This window comes from Bubalus kerabau, chromosome 2, assembly GCF_029407905.1.
Source record: "Bubalus kerabau isolate K-KA32 ecotype Philippines breed swamp buffalo chromosome 2, PCC_UOA_SB_1v2, whole genome shotgun sequence".
Lineage (NCBI taxonomy): Eukaryota > Metazoa > Chordata > Mammalia > Artiodactyla > Bovidae > Bubalus > Bubalus kerabau.
Window position 1 is genome coordinate 134,170,765 of NC_073625.1, and position 19,517 is coordinate 134,190,281.

General features: G+C 35.8%; 2 protein-coding genes across 6 annotated transcripts in view; one reads left to right on the forward strand and one right to left on the reverse strand.

Annotated features, from left to right (window-relative positions):
- The window catches only part of GNB4 (G protein subunit beta 4), a 72,366-nt gene extending 67,255 nt beyond the window's left edge, over positions 1-5,111 (forward strand). For all 5 annotated transcript variants that reach the window (XM_055568986.1, XM_055568989.1, XM_055568985.1 and 2 more), the window contains one exon: positions 653-5,111. In XM_055568986.1, coding sequence (XP_055424961.1) covers positions 653-759 — 107 coding nt within the window. In that variant the 3' untranslated portion in view covers positions 760-5,111. The remainder of the gene's footprint in view (positions 1-652) is intronic.
- A 353-nt stretch (positions 5,112-5,464) lies between these two features.
- Positions 5,465-19,517, reverse strand: part of MFN1 (mitofusin 1) — a 38,866-nt gene continuing 24,813 nt past the window's right edge. Inside the window, exons 14-18 of the mRNA XM_055568984.1 lie at positions 19,208-19,437; positions 17,276-17,428; positions 15,311-15,507; positions 13,228-13,362; positions 5,465-7,630 (exon numbers count right to left, since the gene is read on the reverse strand). Coding sequence (XP_055424959.1) covers positions 7,549-7,630; positions 13,228-13,362; positions 15,311-15,507; positions 17,276-17,428; positions 19,208-19,437 — 797 coding nt within the window. The 3' untranslated portion in view covers positions 5,465-7,548. The remainder of the gene's footprint in view (positions 7,631-13,227; positions 13,363-15,310; positions 15,508-17,275; positions 17,429-19,207; positions 19,438-19,517) is intronic.

Genomic DNA, 19,517 nt, shown 5'->3' on the forward strand with positions numbered 1-19,517 from the left:
AACTTCTGTGCCTGAGATTGGGTGAAAACGATATGCTTAATTACATGTGAGAGATATTGCAAACTCAAACAGTATATTAAAGAAAGGTTCTTACTGAGAATTTGATATAGTCCGATTTCTCTTTTAAATCTTTACATCTCATTTTCCTCCCAAACAGTTGGGAATATTTAATTTTATCCTGTCTGGTGGTCAGAAGATCACATAAGCTTAATATTCAGAATAAACTAAAACTAGATGGTTTTAGTTTGATGGTTGCACCGAGTTATGACCAAAACATTCCAGTGTTAGTGGTTAAAGGAATAGAGTAAATTATGTTGGTATTTTTGGTGGTGTATTCTTACGTTTCTGTTGTTCTGGTGGTAAAAGTTCATTGAACTTCATTTAAAATTATTAGCAAAATTCAGAAGTATCATGAACTTATTAGCGACATAAAAGTCTACATGTTTTTGAAGAGATGATTTTGAATATAAGGCAGTTATACATTTTTCAAAAATGAAAAACAATTTGATGCATGTCAGAAATTCATGTAATACAAAGAAATTTTATTTTATATACATGCCCATAAGTACCCATCTAAGATCTTTCTGCATACACTTGTTTAATCCTAAAACTTGCCCCTCGCTAACTTTTTAATGAACTTTTTGTCTTTCAGGTGTTCTTGCTGGTCATGACAACCGTGTCAGCTGTTTAGGTGTAACTGATGATGGCATGGCTGTGGCAACAGGGTCTTGGGACAGTTTTCTTAGAATCTGGAATTAACAATACATGCAAATTTTCCATTCTCCACTGATACCTGGAGAAATCAGTACTACAGCCTATAGCTGTGAAAAAGAATTTACCTTATATTTGCAGGTGAAGATTTTTCTATTGAGATTATTATATACAAAAAAGAAGCTTTCAGTAAACTACAAAATAAAAAAGGTGAAAACAAGGTAAAGGTGCTTGCTGAGATCAGGACCAGTATATTAATCTGAGGAGTTGAGCTCATTTAACCTTGATGAATTCTTGCTTGTATTGTCTAATTCTTTGTGTAGACAGAAATGTATACATTACAGCAACCTATCATGTTAGAATGTACGTTTGCATTTCTTCAGAGTTACATTTTTAACTTTATATAGAGGTATCGCATTTTTGTGTTCTGTAGTGGAGGAACAAGGCACAGTAATACATGGAAGTGAGACCATACATGTGTGTACTGATGTTTAAAGAATATCTCCTTGAATTCCAGCTTTCTTTTTGATCTGAAAGAGATCCTGGTTGCTGTTTAAGAATGCTGACAACAGGGACCTACTATACAGCTCAGTGTTATGTGGCAGCCTGGATGGAAGTTTGGGGGAGAATGGATACATGTATGTGTGGCTGAGTCCACTTCGTTGTTCGCCTGAAACTATCCCAACATAATTGGCTATACCCCAATACAAAACAAAAAGTTAAAAAAAAATGCTGTCAGACATAGGTACCGCTGAGGGGAGTCTGTGTGAGTATCAATAGTTTCTGTCTCATCCTCTCCCATCTTATCAGTTTAAGTAAGTGCTTATATTGAGTCCTTAATTTAAAGGGGACATAATCTAAAGGCCAGGGAATCTCACTCTGGAATTTGAGACATACATAAGAAACTCGTATTATATTAACAGGTAGATAGCAGTAATCACATGAATGTTCTTATTTTTTAAAGTTGGATATGATCAAATGACACTTAGCATTCTAAATAGTTAGGCTTTCCTTCTGATTTCATCTCCTAGAGGTGAGTTTGCAGGGTGCACTCTGATGACCATTTGGACTGTCTTTGCATCTGAAGAAACCTTCCCAGTGTTTCCATCAGTATGTATCTAGGAAGGACACATAGTGTGTGATGGCATTATGATTTTGAAAGAAGTATAAAACCTAACAAATCTATTTGTTACATTGTTACAAATAGTTCCAATGTAAGGTTGCTTTATGAATGTTCATATAAAATCTGAATTGATGTTAACTCTCTGTGTCTTCAAATATTTAAAAAGGAAACATTCAAGCTTTTTGATCTTCTGTACCATTTCCTCCCACTAGGACAAAATACTGGTTTCTAAGTGGTTTTGCTTCAAAGGATACCTAGATCAAAGTGATCCCCAACTTTAAAGCCAAAAGATAATTCCAAGAGCAGTTCTTAAAGGAGTCAGAGGAAAATACTAAGCAATTTCTCTGCTTGTCAGTGATATGTGTTTATTACTAGAATGAGCCCCCTTGAATTTAAACAAAGATACTTTCGCTCCTGAATTTTCTCTTACAAATAATCTAAATGATTGACAATAGAGTAAGTCTTGCTTGATAGTGAAGTCATGGAGTTTTTCTAATATAGAGGTGTGTTGTGTTTTGTACTTAGTAAACTGTGTCAGTTACTGTTGAGCTAGATCTGTTAACTTTTGATCACCTGTAATCCTAAATACTCCCAAATTTTACTTGTAAATTTCCATTTTTATATTGTGGATGTGCTAATAATTGCATCTGCTGTCAGGAAGTAACTGTTTTAGGATACTAAAAAGAGAATAAAATGGAAAAAGGAAGATTAAGATATAGGACCAAAAAAAAAAAAAAACCAGACTGTTGTAGATGGCAGGCATGAATGTGTATTTATATACATATAACATAAATCCTGTTACGTTTGTGAACTATTTAAGAAGTGATATAAAGAGCAGCTCTTTGAGATAAGGCAAGACAATTTTTAAGGGACAGTCATTTCCAAAAATAGAAGTGAGGATTACCATGTAGTTCAGCAATTTATTCCAAAATCCTGTTGAAGCAAGCACTTGTAGCGTGTGCAAAATTGCCTTATATATATGAAGAGTATCTCCACTAGTTTGAAAATGATTCTAGTAACAAGATAATTTAGAGGCACAGACTTTAAGAATTCTGTGGTCTTAAACATGTTGATAAAAATGATTTAACATTATTAAACTTTTTGTAGGTGGTTAAAAGGCAGTTATCATAATTAAACATGTACTAGGCAACTGAAAATTAACCACTATCATGGCTGATTATACATATGACCAAATGGTGATACCATATTAATTAACTTACAGGTTAAAACTTGTTATCTAGTGATATGGGTCCCACTTGCTAAATTTGTGTACTTGCAGACTAAGTTCATCTGATTGTATATTTAAAACTTCCTGAAATTGGTATATTTTGTAGATGCACAGTACAGCTTGAATCTTAGTTTTTCCAAACTTAAAAAAGGCCAAATGTAGTTTAAGGAATTTGCATCAATATTGCAGTTCTGGTGCCTGATTTTTTTTCTTTTTACCTAAGAAACATTTAAACATAATGTGCCTCGGTTGGGTTTATTTGTAAATTCTTTAATCACTGCATAAAGAACACTTAAGATATGGCAGTATTTTAAAGGCAAATACTCTTTTCTCAAAGTGGGGTGATGGCCTTGTGTTCAGCAAATCAACCCATAAACCTCAAAAAAGCACTTCATGCTGTCAGCAAGGACACTGCCTCCACTTTGATGGACCGGCCTCATTTTTGACAGCTGTGCTGTTAGATTTAGATTAAATATTCAAGTTTCTTCCCTAGCTCAAATTTTTATAGTTGTAAATCCGGTTACAACAGCATATTGAGTTCCATCTTTAGAGAGGCAAAGATTTAGGCTTAATATCCAAGAGACACTTAAGTATCAAGAGATACTTATACTTCTTAATTCTGCAAGAGAGCTTACCTGGTAGGCAGTCTCCTTGTTTTAATTTAGACTCATCTGAACTGATTAATACTGCATGATGATAGTAAATTAGTCTCTTAGACATAACAGAAGTAGGTGCTTCTGAAATATGTTAAGTAATTTTAAAGTTAACCTATTGAAAGAGAAATAAACCTCGGCTTCTTCAGGTGACAAAATGAAATTTTTGAAGTTGCTAAAAAATACATATATAACTAACCGTCTCCAACACTTTCGATGTTTTAAATTTAGAAATTACATTGTTTTAAAAATGAACATGTTCAGGGAAATTTATGCTTATTGGTGAGTGTCTCACAGTTTAAATTATAACAGTCGAATACTTGTGGCTTACCTATTGATGTGTTTAAATGTAATGGAAACTGATTAAAAACAATCTCCCAAACAGGCCTATGATTTTAGTAATAGATTCTTTCTAAAATCTTTAGGGTGCGAGTTAGGCTTAAAAACATTTTCAAATTACTATGTTCAGTTTCTAATTTCCCTTTTGCCATTGTGGAAAGCAAAATTTTAAACTATTTCTTACCTCATTTGAATTTTGAAAACACCCACCAGACTATCTTGTGAGAAATGATAGCACAGTGGATAATACTGGTATTTTAAATTAGACTAAATAGAATGTGATGCACCCTTCATATTTACTACTTCTCCCATTGTTCATTGTAAGTTGCCTTAAATTCAATGCTATATTTAAAAGTATTGGTTATAATAGGTACTCAATAAAATGGTCTGTAGTTGAATGTCTAAGCTAGCATTGTTTAAAAAGTAATTTATTAATCAGAATGATGGTACAACTTGTGTTTAGCAAATTTGTTTGCATGTTGATAAAATTTCCTAAATCTTTTTTCTTAAAACCAGTATTGAGCCTATAAAATAGTTGACTAATGCAGCATATGGAAAAACTGGTTAAATTTTAGTTTCAATTGATGTTAAGTGTGCCCGACAAAATCTTACATCATACAGTATTTTTTAATTAATAGAACTTCAGTGATATACTTGGTAGATATTTCAAGCCTTTTCTGTCTCTTACACAATGGTGCTCTATCCTATTGTTTTCTCAAAGAAGCATCTGAACACTTGCATTTGCATATTCTTATCCAAAGGCATTCACATCTAAATGGGTTTTTTAAGTTGATTAAAATGTTTTTCTTCACCTAGAGTGGTTTCTGCAACACTTGTGGCCAACTGAACCTGAATGTCAGTAGTCTGTGGGAAAGGTGAATGTATTAGATTAAAGCTCTTAGAAAAAAGCTTTAAACCAAACTATGTACTTGTATCATGACTTAACAGTATTCTTGAATCATTCTTGCAGTAATTCATTCCTTTATTTGTATAGTAGCTCTGTGAAATAATGTTGCTGTGAATTGATATTGTAATCAATAAAGTGCTTTTAACCAGATTTCACGTAGCATGTTTTAAATCAGTTTTTAGTAGGATTACTTTTTTAAGTCTCAGAATTAAACTCCAAGCCCAGCAGTTCATGCTCAGCTCTGATTCTCTAAGCATTCTCATCATGAAAAACACATGGGCTGCCAGAAGCAAGGAAGAGATTGGAGGTCCAATGACCTCTCCTATAGTAAGTACTGTGAATGCTGGCCTACTGTTAAAAGGCCACAGATTTTCATTAGAAAGCAAAATTTAAGTCATTCTTCCCTTAAAGCTCCCTTATGATAAAAATGAGCCAGTTTTCCCAAGATAGCTTATATGCTTGCCGTAAAAATCTTCAAAAATAAAAGATTAAAACTCACTAAATGCCAGTATAAATGTTCTATTTGTCAACTTTCAGGCAAACAAGTTTTATTTTCACCTTGCATATTATAAAAAGTCTAGATTTGTAAAAAGCTAAAGGTTATACAAAGTTTATAAATAATCCTGCACACACACATAGTAGACAAGTCAATGTGCAGTAACTTTGAACATCAGCCATAAATCACAATTCTTTATCATTCATGGGCTTGGTCATAGGTGCACTTACCACAAGCATAAAGGTGGGCTTCATTATTTTAGTGTCCCACTTCCAACATTCATATATTTTCAAACTTGATCAGGCAGAACTGGATTCAAGCTACTGATGGAAAATTTAGTATAAACTTACTACAGCAGAACCACTATTCCACAGTTCCCAAATTTTGGCATGCATCAAGGATCACCTTGAGGGCTTGTTAAACCAGAAACTGCTGGTCCCCAAACCTAGTCTTTGATTCAGTAGGTCTGGGATGAGCCCCAAGAATAATTCTTACAACTTCACTAGTGATACTGTTGATTGAGGGACTGAACTGTGAGAGCCACTGGACTTAGCACTCATGGGATAATACCAAACCACTAGACTATTATTTCAGAAGTTTCAAGTACTTGTGTATAAAGATTAAGGCCTTCAACTTGTAACCTTAATTAGCAGTACCCAATCTTAAACATCAGTTTTTTCTGTTGCAGTTGTTACTTAGTCCCACTTCTTGGTGACTTGTATAATTTTTTGGTTATAAAGCCACAATGTTAGCTATAAATGAATATCTGGATTTGAATATTGCATTCTAGTATCTGATTTGCATAAACAAACATTAAAGGCTTCTATGGCCTAAATAATTTTATTTTCTCCTTAAAATAACCTGAAAAGGTGTTGCACCTGTTGTGAAAAGACTGAATTGCATCCAAGAGACTTAAATGTACAGAAAAAGTACTGAGTATTAAAAGAAGAAAAAAAGCCTGAAACATTATCCCTCCCATGGAAGAGCATCAACTCTACCAGCCAAATGCGCTGTGTCTTCTGGGATTGTGGATTCCTAACATGCAGCTGGTGATGTTGATTCAGTGGTCCTCAAAACTAGTTTTGCATAGCAAAGCCTTAGACCAGTTTTTAATGTTTCCATATATGTTTCTATTAGTTTTTTTTTTTAACACAGAAACAAACACAATATTTTAACTCATTTTCATTAAGGTAAAAAATAAAATTTTTAACCGTGCCCTGTCAAATTCATACAATAACATAAAAAGTCACCGTGAGGGACAGCCCAGCAGTATCCTTGGCAAATACTTTTCGAAGAACAGCATTTTTGATTGTAGCCACCCAAAATTCAGATCTTCCATCTCTTTGGCTATTTTTATCACTTCAAACTTAACTCTTAAAACAGAAAGCTTTCCTTACTGGAATCACAGCTGAGATTGAACATGTTTCTTGAGAAACATGAGCAGACTATTTAGACCCAAATACTTTCATAAAGGACTTTCTTTCTAATAACAAACCTATACACTGCTTTACATCAGTTTCAATGGGAATAAAAGGGAGTAAAAACAGCATCATTTATTAGTGGTTTACATACCTGTCAGGATGGCAAAAGTGATTGTAACCTGCATAAATAATACACTCAAGAACATTCCGCACTCCTTTGTGGTTACAGCAATATAGTTTATAAAACAAAAATATGATTATTCCCATTAAAGTCGGCATCAAAAATTAGTTTTGAGAAAGAAGGTGAAAGGAGCATTCTCTAACTCCTGGATGCCAGGAAGCAGAGTTTTTCAGAATCAAAAACAAAGAGAGCCCTAATTAAGAGCAAGGCCCCACCCCTCAGGGGTCACAGAGTTGTTTCTTTTGCTTTAAACTAATTCATCATTTTCACATATCAAAGGAATTTTCTTTACCCAAAATTAAAGAGACACCATAACATTCTTCAGAAGTGCAAACACCCTGAGATAGATCAATACCAGGATCTACTCAAGAAATTGGTATTTAGGTATAGTTAGTATAATTCATACTTAAAATCACTTCATAAAAATAACCGTCCAAATCTTCCAAACTCCATTTTCTCCTATGATGATCACCAAAGCAATCTCTATTGTTAAGATTCTTCTTCTCTGCTTGAATGTAGAAACCGCTTAGTAAAATTCTCCAGCTGGTTTTCAAGTTGAACAGCTTTATTTCTAATTAAAAAAAAATGAATAAATACCAATCTAATTATCATAAAGGTCAATGAGAAAAAAATGCATCCCATCCAAATCTTGAAAAAAAAAATCACTAGTTAGCTGTTGCTACATTTATCTGAATTCAGATTCACTCTTAAAAGCATTTACTGTATATGCTACTATAACTTAGTAATAAATACAGACTCCACTGGCCAGGAAAGATATACTGAGATAAAATCTTTAACAAGAATGAAAAGCCTACACATACGTATACCCATGGCTGATTCATGTTGAGGTTTGACAGAAAACAAAATTCTGTAAAGCAATTATCCTTCAATTAAAAATAAATTTAAAAACTGAAAGAAAAAAAGAATGAAAAGCTTAAGAGACAGTGGAGTCACACCACCTTACAAAGAAATTATATCCTAAGTCACATAAAGATGTAATTGTTCCTGAATTCCCTATAAGTATAAAACATAGAATAAGTGGTTTTATGTATACATACAGTAGCTGGCAGATGTCAAAGGACCATAGTTGCCAAATATATATATTTTTTTAATATTAAAAAATTGTATATAAAGAAACCAAATGCCCATAAAAAGAAAGCAGGTTTGTGTCTCCCATTCTCATAATGTGCCTCGGTACACACAAATACTTAAATGAATCTCTCTCTTTCCTTCTTGTTCTTGTTTTGTATGTTGCTAAGTGGATATTGTCAAGGTCATATAATTTAAATGTGCATGTGAACTCCACTGTGTATTTCTTCAGAAAATGCTCCTGAGATACATAAGTACCAGTAATCAGTTTTGTTTTTTTAACTATATCAAGATGAAAAAATAAAAACTTACCTCAGTTAAAAATTGTTTTCTATTGGATACTGTTTCACCAAATTTGAAAGGCTGTATTTGGGATGATCTAACTTAGGAGCAATGGAACACACGAAATTCGCTTGGGTGGGGGGTTGTGTGTGTGTGTGAGAAAGGATGTTGTGGTCTAAGTCACAGGCAGTCAAGTTTTCAGAGACTCGAAACAGAAACGCGATGAGAATGTGACCGCTGATCAGACACAAATACCATGCATGGACAGATTTTGTGTGTGTGTGTGTGTGTCTGTCTGTCTGTCCATCTGTAAGGATGTTGAGGTCTAAGTCACAGGCAGTCACGTTTTCAGAAACTCTGGAACAGAAACGCAATGAGAATGTGACTGAAATACCATGCATGGACAGATTCTGTGTGTGTGTGTGTCTGTCTGTCTGTCCATCTGTAAGGATGTTGAGGTCTAAGTCACAGGGAGTCACGTTTTCAGAAACTCTGGAACAGAAACGCAATGAGAATGTGACTGAAATACCATGCATGGACAGATTCTGTGTGTGTGTGTGTTTGTCTGTCTGTAAGGATGTTGGGGGTAAGTCACAGGCAGTCACATTTTCAGAGACTCTGGAACAGAAACGCGATGAGAATGTAACTGCTGATCAGACTTAGATACCATGGACAGATATTTGTGTTCCAAAATTCAGGTCGCAAAGACAGCCTCTCCAATTTGCAGACATTGCAAACCTTTTATACAGGCAGCGCGGGCGCAGGAGGGCCTAAAGGAGCTATCCCACGTTGAAGGTCAGGAAGGGCGGCGGTGAGGAGATATCCCTCGTCCAAATTAAGGAGCAATGGCTGCGCTTTGCTGGAGCAGCCGTGAAGAGATACCCCACGCCCAAGGTAAGAGAAACCCAAGTAAGACAGTAGGTGTTGCAAGAGGGCATCAGAGGGCAAACACACTGAAACCATACTCACAGAAAACTATTCAATCTAATCACACTAGGACCACAGCCTTGTCTAACTCAATGAAACTAAGCCATACCCGTGGGGCAACCCAAGATGGGTGGGTCAAGGTGGAGAGATCTGACAGAATGTGGTCCACTGGAGAAGGGAATGGCAAGCCACTTCAGTATTCTTGCCTTGAGAACCCCATGAACAGTATGAAAAGGCAAAATGATAGGATACTGAAAGAGAAACTCCCCAGGTCAGTAGGTGCCCAATATGCTACTGGAGATCAGTGGAGAAATAACTCCAGAAAGAATGAAGGGATGGAGCCAAAGCAAAAACAATACCCAGCTGTGGATGTGACTGGTGATAGAAGCAAGGTCCGATGCTGTAAAGAGCACTATTGCATAGGAACCTGGAATGTCAGGTCCATGAATCAAGGCAAATTGGAAGTGGTCAAACAAGAGATGGCAAGAGTGAATGTCGACATTCTAGGAATCAGCGAACTGAAATGGTCTGGAATGGATGACTTTAATTCAGATGACCATTATATCTACTACTGCGGGCAGGAATCCCTCAGAAGAAATGGAGTGGCCATCATGGTCAACAAAAGAGTCCGAAATGCAGTACTTGGATGCAGTCTCAAAAATGACAGAATGATCTCTGTTTCCAAGGCAAACCATTCAATATCACAGTAATCCAAGTCTATGCCCCAACCAGTAATGCTGAAGAAGCTGAAGTTGAATGGTTCTATGAAGGCCTACAAGATCTTTTAGAACTAACACCCAAAAAAGATGTCCTTTTCATTATAGGGGACTGGAATGCAAAAGTAGGAAGTCAAGAAACACCTGGAGTAACAGGCAAATTTGGTCTTGGAATACAGAATGAAGCAGGGCAAAGACTAATAGAGTTTTGCCAAGAAAATGCACTGGTCATAACAGACACCCTCTTCCAACAACACAAGAGAAGACTCTATACATGGACATCACCAGATGGTCAACACCGAAATCAGATTGATTATATTCTCTGCAGCCAAAGATGGAGAAACTCTATACAGTCAGCAAAAACAAGACCAGGAGATGACTGTGGCTCAGACCATGAACTCCTTATTGCCAAATTCAGACTGAAATTGACGAAAGTAGGGAAAACCACTAGACCATTCAGGTATGACCTAAATCAAATCCCTTATGATTATACAGTGGAAGTGAGAAATAGATTTAAGGGCCTAGATCTGATAGATAGAGTGCCTGATGAACTATGGAATGAGGTTCATGACACTGTACAGGAGACAGAGATCAAGACCATTCCCAAGGAAAAGAAATGCAAAAAAGCAAAATGGCTGTCTGGGGAGGCCTTACAAATAGCTGTGAAAAGGAGAGAAGCGAAAAGCAAAGGAGAAAAGGAAAGATATAAACATCTGAATGCAGAGTTCCAAAGAATAGCAAGAAGAGATAAGAAAGCCTTCTTCAGCGATCAATGCAAAGAAATAGAGGAAAACAACAGAATGGGAAAGACTAGGGATCTCTAAAAGAAAATCAGAGATACCAAAGGAACATTTCATGCAAAGATGAGCTCGATAAAGGACAGAAATGGTATGGACCTAACAGAAGCAGAAGATATTAAGAAGAGATGGCAAGAATACACAGAAGAACTGTACAAAAAAGATCTTCACGACCCAGATAATCACGATGGTGTGATCACTGACCTAGAGCCAGATATCCTGGAATGTGAAGTCAAGTGGGCCTTAGAAAGCAGCACTATGAACAAAGCTAGTGGAGGTGATGGAATTCCAGTTGAGCTCTTCCAAATCCTGAAAGATGATGCTGTGAAAGTGCTGCACTCAATATGCCAGCAAATTTGGAAAACTCAGCAGTGGCCACAGGACTGGGAAAGGTCAGTTTTCATTCCAATCCCAAAGAAAGGCAATGCCAAAGAATGCTCAAACTACCGCACAACTGCACTCATCTCACACGCTAATAAAGTAATGCTCAAAATTCTCCAAGCCAGGCTTCAGCAATACGTGAACCGTGAACTTCCTGATGTTCAAGCTGGTTTTAGAAAAGGCAGAGGAACCAGAGATCAAATAGTGAACATCCGCTGGATCATGGAAAAAGCAAGAGAGTTCCAGAAAAACATCTATTTCTGCTTTATTGACTATGCCAAAGCCTTTGACTATGTGGATCACAATAAACTGTGGAAAATTCTGAAACAGATGGGAATACCAGACCACCTGACCTGCCTCTTGAGAAATATGTGTGCAGGTCAGGAAGCAACAGTTAGAACTGAACATGGAACAGCAGACTGGTTCCAAATAGGAAAAGGAGTATGTCAAGGCTGTATATTGTCACCCTGTTTATTTAACTTATATGCAGAGTACATCATGAGAAACGCTGGTCTGGAAGAAGCACGATCTGGAATCAAGAGTGCCAGGAGAAATGTCTAACCTCAGATATGCAGATGACACTATGACACCACCCTTATGGCAGAAAGTGAAGAGGAACTCAAAAGCCTCTTGATGAAAGTGAAAGTGGAGAGTGAAAAAGTTGGCTTAAAGCTCAACATTCAGAAAACTAAGATCATGGCATCCGGTCCCACCACTTCATGGGAAATAGATGGGGAAACAGTGGAAACAGTGTCAGACTTTATTTTTCTGGGCTCCAAAATCACTACAGATGGTGACTGCAGCCATGAAATTAAAAGACGCTTACTCCTTGGAAGGAAAGTTATGACCAACCTAGATCGCATATTATAAAGCAGAGACATTACTTTGCCAACAAAGGTCCGTCTAGTCAAGGCTATGGTTTTTCCTGTGGTCATGTATGGATGTGAGAGTTGTCTGTGAAGAAGGCTGAAGGCCAAAGAATTGATGCTTTTGAACTGTGGTGATGGAGAAGACTCTTTTGAGTCCCTTGGACTGCAAGGAGATCCAACCAGTCCATTCTGAAGGAGATCAGCCCTGGGATTTCTTTGGCAAGAATGATGCTAAAGCTGAAACTCCAGTACTTTGGCCACCTCATGCGAAGAACTGACTCATTGGAAAAGACCCTGATGCTGGGAGGGATTGGGGGCAGGAGGAGAAGGGGACGATAGAGGACGAGATGGCTGGATGGCATCACTGACTCGATGGACGTGAGTCTCAGTGAACTCCAGGAGTTGGTGATGGACAGGGAGGCCTGGCGTGCTGCAATTCATGGGGTCGCAAAGAGTCGGACACGACTGAGCGACTGATCTGATCTGATGTGATATGTAGCATGTGCCCTGGTAAGTAGTAGCAGAAATGAAATGATGGTTAGTGATTCTCCCAGACTTGTAGTTGAGCCAGCTAATGGGTAGCAAGTTAAGAACTGTCAAGAAGTATAGACCTTGCACTAATACTTCTGGTCTTGACTCTCCAAAGCAGAATTTATTTAGGGAAACAATAATGGAAAACAAACAATCCATGGAAAATCATATTAAACCATAATTCCACTTTATATTAGGATATCTTGTTTACTTCTGCTGCTTCAAATTGAAGTATACCTAAGAGTTCCCACAGAGAAGAAAAGTTATCAATCTTGGATATATAGGACTGAAAACTCATAATTTTAATAACAGAACTGCTCTAAAAAAGGACAAATATAGCTTAACACAGGGCTCTAAGTCTGAATCTAAAAAATCCCTTTAAATTCATATTTTTTTGCTGTTGAAATTAGTTTTCACTGAAATTATAAAACATACGGAATTAACTATGGAAAATTATAATTAAGCCAATGCAGAAAGCCAAAAATTTTAACATAAATTTGCTAGCAATTTTACATAATTATTTTGGTAATGAGACAAGTAAATGTTCATATTATTCAGAAGAAAAAGTTTAAATACCTTAAGAGCTTTGAATTGTTTTGTATTTTCTCCAATTGATCTATTTCTTTGGATAATCTAGCAATTTCTTCTTCCAGATGTCTTTGTGTAATATCAACTTGTTGGCATAGGCGAGCAAAAGTGGTTGCCATTTCCCTTAAAATAAAAAACAATTTTATCAGCAGTCATGAATGTCTTTTTAAAATGAATAAGCTTTCAAGTTTACATTAAAAAAATCAAAAGATTAAAAAATCCCTAAGAGATAAGGTATCAAAGAACATTGCTAAGAATGGTATGAGGGAGGGTAGAGTGTATGTACTTGTAAGCGAATATGACTGTGGGCTTGATTTCATCTGGCCTCAAGACAAATGCTCAACAGGTAATAACTGCTCTGCCATTTTGCTGTGAATGTGAGTAAGCTATAAAAAGGTTGGGTATATTTCTTCAGAAACATAATAAGCCTTACTCTCATCCCCTACCAATAAGAATAAATTACTGGAAACAGGAAAGGAAATTTCATGAACTTCTGTGACTTAGTCAAAAATACTTTATAGGAACATTTAATTTAACTACATTTCTAGAGTCAAAGGGTGTATTTGTGTGCTAGTTAATATGTGGACTTTGGCAAATATTGTGTGTTTGCTATTGGGAACATGCCTAGTAGGTGTGTACCACTGGACTTTGATTGACTGACTTGTTTTTCTCTGCAACTATCCTCCTATTCTCTTGCCCATCTTCATCTTTCCCATGGTCTTTTCCCTCTCCCATCTCTCCTCATCTGACCAAATACCAAGGTTAGACAAATGAAGCATCTATTTTAACATTTTACTACATTAATATTTGGCTAGTATTATTTTAACTGGAATAATTTTTTGAAGTTGCCTCTGCTGAAGTCTAAAGTCATTTAAGAAAGAACACGTTATCTTTAACTTTTAATCTACCATAACTTTTAGCTATAGTTATTGTCACATGGTAGGTGATTAATGTTTGATAATGATAAATGGAAAGCTTCATTCTGTTTTTATGAAATGTGAACCTCGACTGATTTCTTTTGGAGGTCTACGTCATCCTCATTAATATAAATAAATCAAAATTAACACCATTAAATAAAATAGCTCAATAAATATCTGGGAAATGAATGAACTAAATCAGTGGTCTCAATTCTGTGACCTCGTTGTTTCCGTTCCCTACAGCTCTAAATAGGTTATTACAGGCTCTGATCTTGTGTCTGAAACAGTTCAATCTTCTGGCAGTTTTTGTCTCCTGAGGCTAAACCATTTTACACACTATACCACTGCCATGTTATCTGTTCTAGAGCTTAAATTTAATGATGTCACTCCCAAGATTCCTGATTATCCAAACCTGTCCTACTGTTAGGCTTACACTCCAGTGGACCACTCTTATGTACACATCTGCCACACTGAAATCTCATGTTTCTGAACATATTCCTTTTCTCCCTGACTTCTTGCCTTTAGTTTGGGCTCTTTTCTCTGTTTCCCTCTTTCTATTCTGCACATTCAAATCTCATCAGGCTACCTCTCCTCCAGGAGACCTTTACCGATCCACTGTCTTTTATGCTTTAAGATTCTAGAGCCTCACATTATGAAGCTCTCATTACCTATCATTTTTCATCTTTTTTAAAAATAATTATGTACATGTTGCTTCTTCTACTAAATTGCAATTATCTTTAGCTCAGAAAACTTTCTAATTCAGGTGTCAGTAGCACCCTAATACAGAATATTATGTATGCATCGATTTGATTGGGGTCCTATGTATTTTTACTAAATTAACAAATATGTGAGATACATAAAAGAAACTCAGAAGACCCAGGTATTTATTATTATAATAAAATTCTCTTGAGTTTAAAAAAAAATCATGCCTATAAATCTGGGCTGTAATAGTAAAAATAAATTACATTCACCACCATGCATTTATTTTGAGCCTACTGTTTGATCATTCTATTTTTTCCGTTTTGGTGGCAATTATAAAATATGTCCACGTTGTGCTAATTCTTTGAGTTGTACTCTTATTCGTGCATTTCTGCATGTACGTCATACTTCAGTAAAGCTTTAAAACAAAAACACAGATGAATCTTTCAACTTACTGTTGTACTTGATGGCTGCAGTTTGCGCTTGTGAAGCTAACAATCATCTGCAGTTTTTCAGTTGCATAATTCACAAATTGCTGTTTAAAGGCTCTCTCCTTGGCACGGGTGGTCCAAGTGAGCCTTTCATAAAGATACAAAGCTCCATACATACTTAATGAAACAGATATGAGTTTCCAACCTACAGTTTTCCAAATCTGTAAGATAAATTCACAGCTTACTTTGAGAAAGAAAGATACTACTAGGGAGACTGTACTGAAAGGCATTTTAGAAAATGCACTGGTTCTGTACAGATCCTTGAGTTAGATCCATTTTTTAAAAAATGTTATCTTCCTTCTCTATAAGAAAATATGAAATTACTGAAAATCAAGCTGAAAAAGCAGCACAAAAATAGCAGGCAAGAACTTTTATAACCTGCCAAGTATTTGGTAAGTTGATTCAATGTATCTCAAAAAGGAATGATAATTTTTTTAGGTCAAAAATTTAAAAAATCAAAACAAACTATATATAAAATAGACTTCCCTGGCAGTCAAGTGGTTAAGGTTCTGTACTCCACTGCAGGGGGTATGGGTTTGATCCCTGGTCAGGGAACTATGGGGACTTCCTGGGTGGTGCAGTGGTAAAAGAATCTACCTGCCAGTGGCACCCCACTCCAGTACTCTTGCCTGGAAAATCCCATGGATGGAGGAGCCTGGTGGGCTGCAGTCCATGAGTTCGCCAAGAGTCTGACACAACTGAGCAACTTCACTTTCACTTTTCACTTTCATGCATTGGAGAAGGAAATGGCAACCCACTCCAGTGTTCTTGCCTGGAGAATCCCAGGGACAGGGGAGCCTGGTGAGCTGCTGTCTATGGGGTCGCACAGAGTCGGACACGACTGAAGCGACTTAGCAGCAGCAGCAGCAGCAGTCAATGCAGGAGACATATTTGATCCCTGGGTCAGGAAGAAGCCCTGGTGTAGGAAATGGCAACCATCCCAGTATTTTTGCCTGGAATATTCCACAGATAGAGGAACCTCGTGGTTCTTCATGTGGTTTCAGAGGCAGACATGACTAGGTGCACATACACACACACACAGCTGTGATCCCACATATCATGCAGTGAGGCCAAAAAAAAAAAAAAAAAAGTAGCCAACAAGTACCTACTTATAGCACAGAGAACTATACTCAATATTTCATAATAATCTATAAAGGAATCTGAAAATAGCTATATATATATATACACACACACACACGTCTGTATGTGTGTAACAATCACTTTGCTGTACATCTAAAACACAATATTGTAAATCAAACTACATGTCAATTAAAAAAAAGGAAAACAAACCTATGCTGTTAATGACATAAAAAATTTTTTTAATATGTAAGAACTACTACAAAAAATAACATTTAATACTTTAAGGTGATCTCTTTGGTATTTGGAGAAGGCTAGATAAGGGCGCTAGATCATTGTTATTCCAATGTATAAGTATTATTTCTTTGTGTGCTGTGATGGAAATATTACTTAAAAATGTATGTTGTGATAACCATTTCACAATACATACATACATTAAATCCTGTGGTACACCTCAAACTAATACAATTTTATATGTGAATTATATTTTAATATAAAAATAAATATTTAGGGCAGTGGGAGGGAGGCTTAGGAGGGAGGGGATATATGTATATTATGGCTGATTCACACTGTTGTATGACAGAAACCAACACAACATTGTAAAGTAATTATCTTCCAATTAAAAAAAATTAAAAAACAAATAAAAATAAATATTTAAAAAATTTTAAAGATTAGATCCACGAAACTCAGTTCACTAATTTTAACCTACAACTTTTCATATCATCTTATAGAATCTGGAAACAGAAGTAAACATACCTTTCTTTTCCTGATCTAGCAGGTAGCTTTGCAAAAATTTCAATTTTAATTACACCAAAAAATACTGTTTCTAAAAAAAAAGGTACTGTTTCTTACCACTCCGCCAACAACAATGATGCCCATAGACGTTCTAGATGTAAGAGAGGCTAATGTTGTTATTAGGGTAACCATGAGTTCTTCCTGTGATGCATTATCTGGCGTTGCTGGGTTGGAAGGACCAGTGGGAGTAGAAGCTAAAGATCTGGGGAGCTGATAAGGTTGAGGGGTAAAGAATTAATTCAATTAAACAACTATACATGGAATAATCATTTTAAAAATTCTATTATATTCTCTTTTAAAATTACAGCAGTAAAACTACAAAAAGAATGACTCCAATTAATGAGTTTACCATAAATACATGAAGAAAATAAAAATGGTCTGAAACCATAAAGAATAGATTTTTATAATATAAAATAAGTCTATTTTATAACAATAGGCCCTCAAGTCTCAAGAGAAATTAAAACTGCATATAAAATTTTTTTCACACCAAAAACACAATCTTTTAAAAAAATATTGGGCTTCAAAATTAAAACCTTGAGAATTTCCTTGTGGTCCAGTAGTTAGGACTCCACACTTTCACTGCCAAGGGCTTGGGTTCAACCTCTGATCAGGGAACTAAGATCCCACAAGCCGTGCAGCCAAAAATAATAAATAAATAAAAATAAAAAATGAAAGCATAATAAAATAAAAATTAAAACCTTTACACTTTAAAACATACCATAAGAAAATTAAAAGGCAAGCTACAGACTAGAAAAACAAATATTTTGAAATCATGTATCTGATAGACTTATATCTGGAATATATGTAAAGGACTCTTGAAAGTCAGTAAGAAGTCAAATAACCTAATTTAAAAATGAGCAAAAAATTTGAATAGACATGTTACAAAATGAAATACAAGAATAAGCATATGAAATGATGTTCAAAATCATCAGTCATTAGGGAAACACAAATCGAAACTATTAATACAATGAGATACAACTTTGTATCTGCCAGAAAAAAAGCCTTGATTAGAATGTGGAGAAACAGAATGTTTCTCCATACATTGCTGGCGGAATGTAAAATGGTGCATCTGCTTTGGAAAACAGTTTGGCAGTTCCTCAGAAAGTTAAACATGGAGTTACCATATGGCTCAGCAATTTCATTCCTAAATACTCAAGAGAAATGAAAACACATGCCCACATAAAAACAGTATATGGGTATTTGTAACACCATTATTCAATGAATAATAGCCAAAAAGTACAAGCAACTCAAATGTCCATCAGTTGATGAATGGATAAATAATATGTGTGACAGCCACGGCAGAATACTATTCAGTGATACAAAAGAAATGCTGAATACTGACACATGCTACAACATTCATACAGTATGATGACAAATCTTGAAAACATTACGCTAAGTGAAAGTAGCCAATCACATTTTGTATGACTGCATTCATAAGAAATGTCCAGGAAGAGCAAAAATAATAGCTAGAGAAACCTGACTAGCAGTAGGGCTGGCAGTGGAAATGAAGCCTGACTGCAAATGGGCACAAGCATATCCTCAAGGGTGACAGAAATGTTCTAAAACTGGATTGTGGCAATGGTTTTAAAACCCTGTAAGTTTCCTGAAAAATTACTGAGTTGATAAATTCAAAATAGTTTTTTTTAATGATTAAGATTAGAAAATTTACAAAACAGAATATCAAAAGTGAATGCAGAGTAACCTACAACAGTATTGAATGAAAATTTGGGAACTGGCTTTCCCTTAAACATAGTAGTATACTTAATTCTAAAATGGCTCTATATCATAAATATTACCGTACAAATAAGCAAAGCTGACACAGCTAGTTCTACAGAGAAAATCGCACAAATGAAATAAAAAGAGACTCTCAACTGGTAGAATCAGATACATACCTGTACAGTATAGCAATAACCACCTAATAAAAAGCCTACTCAAATAGAAAATTAAAAAAAAAAAAAAGCCTACCAAAAAATATTTATATATAGATACCTGAAAGATAGGCTCCGATAATCCTAGAAGCACCCGCTGAGCATTTGTAGGGCCCAAGAAACGATGGACAAGAGAAGCCCAGCCCAGAGAAAAACGAAATACAATATCCTCCTGAAAATCTGAACATAACTTGTGGCAATTTAGGTCATAGCTAAGATCAAATTTCTTGCAAGGAACCAGTGTATGTAGTTTATTCTGAATACCAGCTGGAAGTAATGGCTTCAAATTTTCTAGAAAGAACCAAATTATGATACTTTGGTTAACAACAGTAAATAATGTTTTACATTTTATAAGATATCTAAAAGATATT